Source organism: Centropristis striata, chromosome 16 (genome assembly GCF_030273125.1).
Source record: "Centropristis striata isolate RG_2023a ecotype Rhode Island chromosome 16, C.striata_1.0, whole genome shotgun sequence".
Taxonomy (NCBI): Eukaryota; Metazoa; Chordata; class Actinopteri; order Perciformes; family Serranidae; genus Centropristis; species Centropristis striata.
This window is the reverse complement of record NC_081532.1, coordinates 5,336,620-5,349,636: the sequence shown is the minus strand read 5'-3', so window position 1 is coordinate 5,349,636 and position 13,017 is coordinate 5,336,620. Positions and strand designations below refer to the sequence as shown.

At 37.9% G+C, this 13,017-nt stretch overlaps 1 protein-coding gene across 1 annotated transcript in view; it reads left to right on the top strand.

Moving 5' to 3' along the window:
- Positions 1-8,627, top strand: part of LOC131988647 (uncharacterized protein C14orf132) — a 49,243-nt gene extending 40,616 nt beyond the window's left edge. The window contains exon 2 of the mRNA XM_059353811.1: positions 6,005-8,627. Within this exon, the coding sequence (XP_059209794.1) occupies positions 6,005-6,241 (237 nt within the window). The 3' untranslated portion in view covers positions 6,242-8,627. The remainder of the gene's footprint in view (positions 1-6,004) is intronic.
- Positions 8,628-13,017: the final 4,390 nt, after the last annotated feature.

Genomic DNA, 13,017 nt, shown 5'->3' with positions numbered 1-13,017 from the left:
CTCTTCTGATGACGGTTCTTGATTTTGACCACTGAAAGAGTGTACGAACCCTGTATTTAAAATCAGGAAAAAAATCCAAAAGGGGACACTTGTTGAGTGTTTCTGTGTATCAGGAAGCTCAACTATTAACACATATCCTGTCATTTTATTTGTTATTTTTATTTATCTAGGATATTTTAATATTTTTTTTCCACATTTCAATTCCAATGTTAAATATTCTTGAAATTTAAAGGATGAACTTATTATTGCTCTTATATTATTATAAAACTAAAATAATATCGATACAACAATACTATCGTTATCGTGATTGTTTCTGGGAAAATATATCGTCCTAAAAAATGTGTTATCGTGACAGGCCTACTTTACATACAACTTTTTTGACACGTTGCCATGGATACGCATTGCTTTTCTTCTCTTCTGATGACGGCTCGTTTACTAGTGATTGAGACCATAGTAAAAAAACTGAGGTAATAAATCAAGTGAGAAATTTTTTCATTTTGTATTGAAATCATCTCATCTAAAACATGCCATTTACAACTGTTAAAAAAGGTCTTGGAAAAACGTAAAAATGGACCTTCACAGTCCTTGAAAAGTGCTTGAATTTGACCGCTGAAAGAGTGTACGAACCCTGTATTTAAAATTCAGGAAAAAATCCAAAAGGGGACACTTGTTGAGTGTTTCTGTGTATCAGGAAGCTCAAATATTAACACATATCCTGTCTTTTTTTTTTTACACATTTTCTGTGTTTTTTTGTTTGTGTTTAGCTATTCAGTGAGTGGTTATGCTGGAGAAGTGAATGTTTATACAACTGACCAAAATTTCCTGGAAACTGTAATTACTGGAGTCATCCATGTATGTCAACAAGCATGGGTTTCCTGGCAGTAATGCGTAGGTTATGACCTCCGTTGGCCGTATAAGTGCTCAGATGCTTTGGGATGCTTCTTCTCCACGTCTCCATTTCCTTCTTTTCCATTAGCGCCTCACCGCCTGCTGTGCTCACCTCATGTATATATGAGCCACAGGGATGAATAGATAGAGCAGGGAGTCCCTTGAAAAATAATATATACTACTGACATGTAATTGAAACACCATCTCCATGTTCTGTGTGTAGATAGACACACCATCTCTGCCAAAAATAGTGAGCAATCAAATATTTAGATTTGGGCGTACGACTGGTATATTTTTGCACACACTCCCAGTATCCACTTCATTTTATTCGGTACACTTCCCCGTTTATGCAAACAGCTCACTGCTGTGGACAATGAGTTACTTATAAATAAAACATAAATATAAAGAATGCAGACAGGGTTGAGAGCTTCAGTTATCATCTGACTGAAAGTTGGATTAAGCTAGATGCAGCTTTGAATACATGATAAGGTTTTCAACATTGTGGTGTCTGGAGATTACAGTGTGGTGTGATTTAAAGAAAAAAAAAGGAAGAAGAAGAAATCAAATAAGAAGCATATTGATGAGAGAAGTCCTTTGACTTCAAACTTGAGTTTTTAACTATTTAAATGATCATGCAGATCAATGTGAGGAAATATAAAATGTTGTTTCTGTTAACTCTGGAGTTGGCCCAATGCAACTTTCTTCAGGAGTTTTGGAACTGGAGCAGAGTTTAAATATTAAATATAAACATTTGTTCCAAACAGGTTCCCAGCCCACATCAAGACAAACAAGACACTAAAAAGTGGAGCCTTTGAATTATATAATCATATCTGAGCAACACAGCATCCGTCAACATCAAACACGTCTGGAAGACAAAGACGTTTTAACATATAAACAGACACATATGTAGGTTGTGAACCTTTCAACATTTAAAACTTAAACTTTTACATTTTTAAACCTAAACAATTTATCATGTTATAGTCATGGAATAAATGATTAGATCACCCTTGTTTTCTTCAATTTCTTGTTCATTTTAATGCCTGGTACAACTAAAGGTACATTTGTTTGGACAAATATAATGATAACAACAAAAACAACTCATAAGAGTTTAATTTAGGAGCTGATATTTAGATATTTTTCATGGTTTTCTTGATATTGATTTTGGTTATTATCATAAATGTCTAGATATCAGCCCTTAAATTAAAAAACATATTTCATGGCCAGTGGTGGAAGAAGTATTCAGATCCTTTACTTAAGTAAAAGTACTAATACTACAATGTGAGATTACTCCACTGTAAATTAGGATTAGGGTTAAGTGCATTTAACACTTACTGAAGTAAAAGTACAAAAGTATCAGCATCAAAATGTACTTAAAGTATCAAAAGTAAAAGTACTCGTTATGCAGAATGGACCCACTCAGATTGTTATTTATATTCCAGATATATTATAACATTATTATTATTGATGCATTTATGTAAGCAGCATTTTACTGCTGTCAATGTAGGACTCATTTTAACTATTTAATATACTATTAAGTGGTTTAAGTATAAACATGCATAATCACTTAAAACTGATCATGTTTTTTTTTTGTTAAATCTCCTGAAAAGTAACTAAAGCGGTCAGCTAAATGTAGTGGAGTAAAAAGTACAATAATTGCCCTTCAAATGTAGTGAAGTAGAAGTATAAAGTTACATATGTGGAAATACTCAAATAAAATTGTACTTTAGTACAGTACGTGAGTATATGTACTGTAGTTACATTACACCACTGTGTGTGTTCATGGTCCTGTAAATAAGGGAAACGGCTATCAACATGTTGTTTAAACGTTCTGAGCAATAAAATACAGCACTTTCTCTTTGGAGCATCCAGTTGTTGCCACATTAAAACTTAAAGCTCATGAACACACTGAAGTGAGAAGAACAACTTCCTAATTGAAATGGGACTTTCTGAGGAGCATTTGAATGCATCACTGGTTTGACGGACATCTGCGATCTTTTTTTAGCTGTTTATCACACTGGGGAGGTCAGATACTATCATATAAAGCCAAGAAACACGGATGTGATGACCATTTTCAATCATACAGATATATATTGTCAGTTTCAATAAATGCGATTTTGATATCGTGCTCATCTATCTATAAAAGCAAGAAGGGTCTGTGTGTGTGTGTGTGTGTCTGTGTGTGTGTGTGTGTGTGTGTGTGTCTGTGTGTGTGTGTGTGTGTGTGTGTGTGTATCTAGGGCATATCTCTCTGACCGTTAGTCAGACTGACCTCAGATTTCATATGTGTCTTGCGCATGGCACAAAGGTGTTTTCAAAATATCATTATTTACGTAGGACGTGTTGCAGCATTGCACTGTTTCTAATCAGACGCCTTTTAGGGGAGCTCCGCCCCATTGTGTGATAGGCCTAAACCTGTTTTTGTGTCTTTTTGTGTCTTTTTTTTGTCATTTGGTGTCTTTTTTTAGTCATTTTGTATGTTTTTGTGTGCTTTTATGGTTTTTTTTGGTCATTTTGTGTATTTTATAGTTATGTTGTGTCTTTTTGTGTTTTTTTTGTCATTTTGTGTCTTTTACTAGTCATGTTTTGTCTTTTTGTGTCTTTTTTTAGTCATTTTGTGTGGTTTTGTGTGCTTTCATGTCTTTTTTTGGTCATTTTGAGTATTTTATAGTCATGTTGTGTCTTTTTGTGTTTTTTTTGTCATTTTGTGTCTTTTTAGTCATTTTGTGTCTTTTATTAGTCATGTTTTGTCTTTTTGTGTCTTTTTTTGGTCATTTTGTGGTGATGATTTCAAAGTTCTTGAAAAGTCCCTTGTTGCACTGCGACACTCCCACATGTATTCTGATGCATTTCATTGGCCAAGAGACCGAAAATAGGTGGAAAAAACTACAAATACTACAAAACGACGTATCCGCTTTCCCGGCTTTAATGGGTTAACACTATGCATTAAGAGTATTACACCTCATTGTACATCCCACTTTCACACACAGCCTCATTTGGCCATAATTGAAAAATCTACTTAATCTCCCACTATATGAATACATACTTCCTACGGGCACTGCACTAGAAATAGAAAAACTAAATGTTAAACGGGTGTATAGATGTTGCAGCAGGAGGAATCAGCGGTTGCAGGATGGGGGGCAGGGACCCAGGTTACTGGACTTCATGCATGCCTGTCTGCCTCCATCATGCTCATGTGAACAGCAGGCGCTCAACAGGATGTGTCATGTCATTATTTACCACCAGGGGCCAATGAGCGGAGAGCAGCAGAATGCTTTCTAAACAGTGTTTTCCCCAGTGTGAGGGAAGACCTCAAGTATGTGTGTGTTAACGTCTTTGTGCATTAGCCTGTGTGTACATGAGAGAGAGAGAGTGTGTGTGTGAGAGGGAGTGAAGGTGAGCAAATGAGCAAGCAAGAGAGAATTTCTGTGTATGCCAGTGCTCAACGTTCCTCCGAGGTATTTTTAGCATTGTTTTCCAACATCTTCAGCAAAGTCTGTTTTCCAGTCCGAGCGTGGTACGGGGCTCTCATGCATTTCTCCTTCTTATTCCTCATGTGCTTCGGAGACACACACATGTAAAATACTCCCACACATGAAAGCATTTGCTTCTGCTTTAATGGCTAACCTTCACAGGGGCTCCGATTGTCCCAACCAATAAATCATTTTCACTTGCCACATCTGAAATATTCATCCCAAGGTAATCAAGCACTGCTTCCTAAACACACACACTCATGCAAAGAGACACACAAACACACTGAGCAGTGTGTGAGATAAAGTAGGACCCTGCATGCTTGTGTGGGAAACCTTGGTACCATTTACTAATGATGTCGTGATGCAGCTACCGCTCATTTCTCTTAATATAGCACTCAGACTTGTTAATGCATGACCAAAAGGGGGGAAAAAATATCTGGCGTGCTATGATTGTCAGGGAAAGGCGAGATTTTACAGACCTGCCCTCGGACTGTGAAGTAGTTTGTTTTTAATCAAGTTTGAATGATTGCTCCTGTTTAAGTGAACCAGCACGGTAAAAAAATGTTAAATTACTGGAAACATTATCACCATGCAAGCAGGAAAGTAGTTAGTTATAATAGTTCAAAATAATGGATACATGGCTGAAAGATAAACTAAAAGTCATGAATATGCAGTTGAAATAGTGAAATGAAAAGGCTAAACGTCAAGCTTTGCGAATAGTACAAATGCAAACATGACCAAACTAACCTAAACACTGAGTTTAATCGTATGATAAAATACTGTAACAATAATGAAAAATATTGTAAAAATGCTTCGAAAAATATTATGATTATTGTTGATTACTATCCAGTTAATAATATATGAAAATGTGCACATTTTCAGGAACTTCAGCATGCTAACATGTTGATGTTTTGCAGGTGTGATGTTCATGATGTTCCATATTGTCATTATTATTTTTAAGTCATAATAGAAAGTATTGGAAACATTTTGAATTGGACCAGTTTCAAAGCCATCCGTACAGCCAGGATAAAATCCTGACAAATCCTTTTTTTGTGTGAGATTTGTCTTTTTTTTAAAAATTATTCTAAAGCAGGGCTGAGTCCTATATAAGTAATGAGAAATGCTCACAGCCTGTATTCAGAAACTGCCTATAAACGAACTTCTTTAAGGTTGTGATGTCACACCTAAACTATATACAGGTGAAACGTTCCTTCTACATAGCTGTTACAGTCATTCCCCGGCTGTAATGACAGTGCAGAGACGCTAAGAACAAAGATGCAGAAGACCTGAATAAAACAAAAAACAATCAGAATAGACTGGCCTTTTTTTGAGGGAGGGGGAGAAGAGAGACGGAGGGTGAATGAAGGGATATGAAAACAGTATTACAAAAATGTGTTTTAAGTTCTTTGGGACATTGAAGCATGGAAACATGGAAACCTAATACAAATGCATGAACCTAAAAAATATAGATATACTGCAAAAATATAGATAAATACAGAAGACATGACCTCGGTGTCCTCGGTGGTAGCTGCTGCCCTAAACACCTGGTTTAACTGTCACAGATCTTTCCTCTCTTCTCCACATGCAGCTTGACTAGAAGCGCCCAAATTGAAACATGTTCTAACATTTCTCTCCTCTACTCTCAGATCCCAGTGATGACGGGAGCCTTCATGGACTCTTCGCCCAACGACGACTACAGCGGCGAGCACTCGCTCTTCAACTCCTCCGCCAGCGTCCACGCCGCTGCCTCCGCCGCCTCGGTCCACGGCCAGCCGGACGAGCCGCAGTCCATGTCCAGCGACGCCATCTGGCTCTGGATCGCCATCATCGCCACCATCGGGAACATCGTGGTGGTCGGCGTCGTCTACGCCTGCACTTTCTGATGAACGGACGCTTAGAAAGACAAAACACCAAAACACACTTCCTGCTTTTTCCGGATACCTGGACGCTTTCTAGCCCCACTCTCTCTCTCTCTCTACGTCTCTCTCTGTTTCTCCCTCACTCACTGCTTTGGGATCCCTCAGGGTGTGGAAGTGGTGACACCAGACAATGACATATAGACTACTATATTTCTTCATCAGAGGGGAAGACTGGGACTTGGCTGCATTCGTTGGCACCGAGCGGTTTTTGGATGCTATAACTGGAAGTTTGAAAAAGAAGCTTTTGTGTTTGACTCTTTAGTTAAAAACAGAAACATCAGACCTGTGCTCCCAACTCAAAGAATCAAAGGAACAATTTTTTTTTTTTCAGCTTAAGTTTGTTTCCGTGTTTCTCTTCAGACAACAGCCTCACTTGTTATGCAGAGTCGAGAATGGAGATTAAATGGGGCTTAAGATCCAGGTTGATCCAGGCCATCTTAAACTTCCACCAGATAGTTGCTTAGCAATTTAGAGCAGTGCTGTTTAATTATGCGGTTGAACAGAGATGGTAAAACATTTAGAAAGTGCTGGGATTGTTTTCATGCCAGGCAGCCCTGAGGATCAGGACATTAGAGCTCATTTAAGGACTAATTTGTGGACGGTGTGTGGACACTGATCATCAGTGTATATAGTATCTAAACAATTTTACTGACAGGAAGCAAAAGACAAACGTAGTTAAAATCTCATTAAAATGGATTGTGCATTGTTAACTGAATTATACAAGATAAATGATGACTTTATGATTAAATGAGTAGTGTAAAACTAAGTCAAGCCCTTTGAAATGAATGGTCTTATTGTCAATACTTACAGTAATATTCACCAGCGATTATTAGAAAATCGAATTGTATTGTTATGGTCCGTTCAGTCATGTTTAGATATTATCTACAGATGTTAACATAATACAGTTAAAAGCACAAATTTAATCACAAGATGACGTAATCAACTGCACCTGATTATATTTTGAAGTAGATTTTTTTTCTTTACGTACAGCTTGTAAAAGTATTTATCATCACTCTGAATTCAACCAAGCAGGGCTGATGTAGTATTTGGTAAATGCATGTGTTCAGAAGTATTTTCAACACTGACCGGATCTGTGGTGAACTTTGTGTTAAATGTATGCTAATGTGAGTCTGGAAAGGATGCCTCGTTTTGAAATGAAATGTTGTCATACATCAAGCTGTCCCCGCTCGGTAAATTGTGTTACTGTGGAATCAGGAGGCAGCCGTCTCCATGGCAACTAATCCTCATCCTAATTGGGAACAACAACTTTCCTCTGAGACTCAAAGCATCAACCTGCAAACACAGAGACGAAACGTATGCTTTTAATTCTGAGCATTTAGTAGCAACTAATTATAGGGTAACACTTTACAATAACCATCATTGATAAATGGTAAACAGATTATTAATGTTTAATCATCATTTATAAACTGTTTATAGGCCCTTTAGAATGGTAAATACATAATTTTTAACTAACTAAATCATTTATAAATGGCAAATAGATGCTATATTAATGTAAGTTTATAGTTATTTTACCATTAACAAACAATTAAATTATAATTGATAGTTAATTAATAGTTTTAGTTGCACTTATTATAACATTTTTAACACCATATTAAGTTTGTTAATGATTTTGATATTATATAGGCTATCATATATAATATATTATATTATATATTATATAATGATTCATATACCTTTAAGAAATTGGTTGAAAACATTTAAAGATTAAATGTTATAGCACTTTGTAAATGGTTAATAATTGGTCTATAAACCATCTATAAACATCACTTAGTTGGTTATTGTAAAGTGTTACCAATTACAGGAATCATTGCACTGCATTTACACAAATATTGCATTTGGTATTTAATTTTTTATAAACTCTGCTAATTATCTGTGCTTTGCTCACACTGTTTTATACCCATTGTTTAAGGAAGCAAGCGAGAACTGATGATGAAAATGTTAATAATTAAATTTTTCTGAATGTGAAGTCAAAGTCAGTGGGTAGTTTTATTTTTTATTGACAAACTGACTGATCTATATATTTAGAGAGAGAAATAGACAGAGAGTACTCTTTTTTTTTCCTTCAGTAAACGTATATCTCTTCTGGGATTTAGGAGATAATCTCAATCTGCTTTAGGTTTAAAAATATGAACCAGTCTTGTAAACACCATATTGTACATGTTCAAATGTTCATACACTGCTGCCTATTACAATACTAGCTTACTGTATCAACTGTACCCATGTAAGGAGGGATTTAGACACACTCTGTTATTATGAGTATACTTCTACAATGTTCAAAGATAAAGGACTTTTCAAGCCTGTTATTTTTAAATAAATGGTTGATGAAGAACATTTTGGATTTGGACATGTTTTTACCCACATACCGACACGTTTCCAGCAGAAAAACAAACTAGCAGATCACATGAGCTCATGATTAAGGGCCTGTTTACACAACAACGCTCTCAGGTGAAAACAATAAAATATTTTATCAGTTGTGCCTTTCAGTTAAGCAGAATTATCACAGATAATATGACAGAGCAGAGAAGGCGCATTAATTATCTAGGGCAGGGGTCTCAAACTCAAATTACCTGGGGGCCGCTGGAGGCAGTATCAAAACGAGCAAAAAAAGACACAAAATTACTAAAAATGACACAAAATTACAAAAAAAAGACACAAAATTACTAAAAAAATAGACAGAGAATTACCAAAAAAGACACACAATTATTAAAAAAGACACAAAATTATTTTAAAAAGACAAAATTTGAAAAAAAAAAGGACACAAAATTAGCAAAAAAAGTAATTAAAGGGACCTTCCACACACAACACGGTAAAGTGCCATTCATATAAAACATTAAACTTTCATATCAAGGTGGGGGCCACAAAATGGCCCGCGGGCCAAGAGTTTGAGACCCCTGACCTATGGCAATTTTTTGATGCACCAATTCGGCAGAGCAAAACAGACAGCTTTGAACAAGACCCGGGAGACTGTAGGCTTTTTTTTTTTTTTTTTAACTGTAGGCTTTTTATTTTAAAAAATGTCAAATCACTCGAAATTAATCAATTTTTTGGGGTTAAATCTTGACCTGAGAAGTAATTAAAGCTGTCAGCTAAATGTAGTGGAGTAAAAAGTACAAAAGTAGCCTCAAAATGTAGTGGAGTAGAAGAATAAAGTTACAAAAATTGAAAATACTCAAGTAAAGTACAAGTTCCTCAGAATTTTACTTAAATACAGTTACAAAGTTAATGTACTTACTTACATTCCACCACTGGAAAGCATCTATGCACTTAGTCACTCGCCTGACTAAAGAGGCCTAGAAACAGTTCATCTGCACCTTAAGGGGAAGAATGATTCACTGGAAACATTGTTGGCTAAATGAGAACGTTTGTCTTTGTGCACAGTGTTTGATCATGCGAGAAGGTGTTTTAGCTCCATCTTTTCTCCGCCTGGATCACCTGGCGTTGTTCCTGTTGAAGCCGACCCACTGACAGACAGCACCAGTCGCTGCTGAGCCATCAGGTGAGATTGATGCTAAGCTTAGAAGGCGCCATCTGTCATTGTGACACAGGCACAGGTTGTTTAGAAACCACCTGGATTCTCTCCTCTGTGGACCCCTGCACCCCCCGTCTCTCTCTGTCTTCATGCTTGTTTTGCTGAACCAACAGACTGTGCAGGAAGTAAAGACACTTTCAAAACATACAACATAAAGTGATGCAATGTGGTCTTGCCTGTATCAAAGAACGCAGGTTATCTACATAAAAAATGCCTCAGGGCTTCAGGTATGTGGTCATATTTTATGATTATGTGGTTATATTTTTGACTTGGTGGTGGCACGAGATGAGAAATTGAGGGATCACGAAAGTTGTCACAATTTATCCTGGAAGAATGTCTGTGGCAATCCATTCAATCGTTTTTGAGACACTTCACTATAAAGTAAAAATGTCAACCTGCCAGGGAGAAGGGGACGGACGGGATCATTAGGATTCATTATCTGGGGCCCATGATTGCATGGATTGATTACTGAACGGGCCAACTGGGCTCAGGCTCAGGGCCCAAATCATTAGGAGCCCCCTTGGTGTTTATTAACAAAATAATGTCACTCAAAGAGACATGAAGCAGCCAGGAAGAGACTCAGTAGCCCCTTTCATAGTACCGTCCTGGCCCACAAATGTCCCGCTATATTGCCGGAAAGATCTGTGCCAGCTTTTTGCCTTAGAGCATTCATCGTGATCCTGTTAAGGCGTGATATTCTGACCTATATGACATGCGACAGAGCAGCAGTAGCACAGTGCTAACAGGCTAGCAGTTAGCTCCGTAGCAGTACAGTGTGTATGTGCTGCAGCAGCATGTGTTCAGTCCGTGGCCTAGAGGTTAGGAATCGGGCTTGTAACTGGAGAGTCGCTGGTTCGAATCCCGGTACTGACAGGTCTAGGACTGAAGTGCCCTTGAGCAAGGCACCTAACCCCCCTGCACAGCTCCCCAGGCGCAGTAATGTGCTGCCCACTGCTCCTTGCATGGTGTGTTCACTTGTGTGTAAAAAGGATGGGTTAAATGCAGAGGTTGAATTTCCCCATTGTGTTAATAAAGCATTCTTCTTCTTCTTCAGTTAGCGACCTCCATTTGTTTATAATCGATATATGTGTGTGTGTGTGTGTGTGTGTGTGAGAGAGAAAAAGAGAGAGAGAGATCACAAGAAAATAGTCCAAATGAGAAAAAAAAGTCGAAGTCACGAAAAAAAAGTCAAAACGAGAAAAAAAGTCAAAATGAGAAAAAAAAAGCCGAAGTCACGGAAATAAAAGTCAAAATAAGGAAAAAAAAAGTTGAACAATAAGTCAAAACAATGAGAAAAGTCAAAATAACGACAAAATAGTCAAAATAACGACAAAATAGTCAAAATAACGAAAAAAAGTCAAAGTCAAATTTTTCTCTCCCTCTCCACTCTAAGGATGATGTCATTCACTCTAGCCTCTCCATAGGGTGACATGGGGGGATTTTTTGGTGTGTTTTTGCCCAATAATTTGAAAACCGTTTGCAGAAACCCTTCGAAAAGTCATAGCACACAGGCCGAGCAGGTGGATTTGATACCTTTTTAGTGTATGTGCTTATTTTAAGTGTTCAACATGCTTATTTCTAGATTTAAGAATCTTAATTCAAGAAATATTGTCAAGTGAAAATATCTGTCCATGCAGCAAGATAATGTCCCTCATATTTAATTTTCGTATCTTGTTTTTAGACACACCTTTTTTGCAGTGCAACAATCATATCCAGAATGTCAGAATAGCTTTTTCCCTGAAGTCAGTGGTTGCAAATCCCTCTCACCCCGGGGAGTGAAGTGATGTCAAAAACATTCAGAGATCACATTCATAATTCCATGAAAGTGTACTGCTCAACCTTTACGCCACCTTACAGACTGAATCAGTCCTTTCCACAGTGAAAAGGCAGCTTGGTTTCATAATACGTGGATCAGCTCCCTTCAAATTCGCCACGGGCCTTTCTGATCCCCCTCAGCAGAGCCGATAGAGCTGGAAGTGAAGTCGACTGCACACCATCTTTGAACAACCTTCACATTGCTTTCCCTGCTTGTTGTGCTTTTCCTCTTTATCCGATCAAGCGACTCAATTGTGGTAAGAAATGAAAACCTCCCAGCGGGGCTCGCCACAGCTGCAGACTCCTCCAGGCAGGGGAGTTTTTTAAAAAATGCCTCAGAAAGAGCAAGATGAAATGGATAACCACTGACCTTGCCTGGGCTAATCTATGCTAATGCATGGTAATTATTAGACTTTCAGGTGATGGTTAGGGAGAAATCCACAGTGGCTAGACTTCATTGATATGGTCCGTGCGAGACGAGGCTGGCGCTGCCTGTGAATAATAGATAATGTCGTTAATTTATAGCCAGAATGAGATTAATCGGTCTGAAAGTATGAGGAGAGGAGATGAAAGGAGAGGAAAGGATGCAGAGCAGGGGGATGTTAGGAGAGGTTGCCGTTCCACTCAGCTGTTGCCCTCCAGTCTCACAGGATGTAACACTTCAGCCCAACTGCTGTCCAGTCGAGAGTGACAGCCTGGTGATGAGGTGCTGGGTATGCTAATATATGCCAAGCCGCTTAGACACATCTTGTCAAACTGTCACTTCAGAGACACATGAGGATGTACAGTATGGGGCTATATCGATCCAGCGCCTTAACAAAAGGCTGTGCATCATCTATATCATATGTTGCATCGATATGGCCATAAGAGCAAAGTGTTATTTGTGGCAAAGCATTGCAACAGCGAGAGGAAAGAGAAGAGCATGTCTGTTACAGCATGTGAGTGTCTGAGCTCACAGCATGTGGGCGAGTGAGTAATACTGGAGCTCTTCACTGTCATCAGGAGCCGCCATGGAGCTGCAACATACATGTTTCCGTCAGTGAGGACAGGATCATGCAGGAATAAAATAATACACAAATATATATGACAGTATTTTATAACTAGATTTCTAAAGAAATTTTGAGTGTGCTTGCCTCTGGACAGGGATTCTCACCCATAAATTAAAAATTATTAGGTTACATTTTGAACGGTTTTCAAAATGGAAAAGAGAAAGAAGTCATGTAAGATGATGAAGTAAGTGTGTGTGTGTGTGTGTGTGTGTGTGAGAGAGAGAGAGAGAGAGAGAGAAAGAGATAACATAAAATAAAAAGGAGAAAAAAAAGTAAAAGTCACAGAAAAGAAGTCAAAATGAGAAAAAAAAAGCCGAAGTCACAAA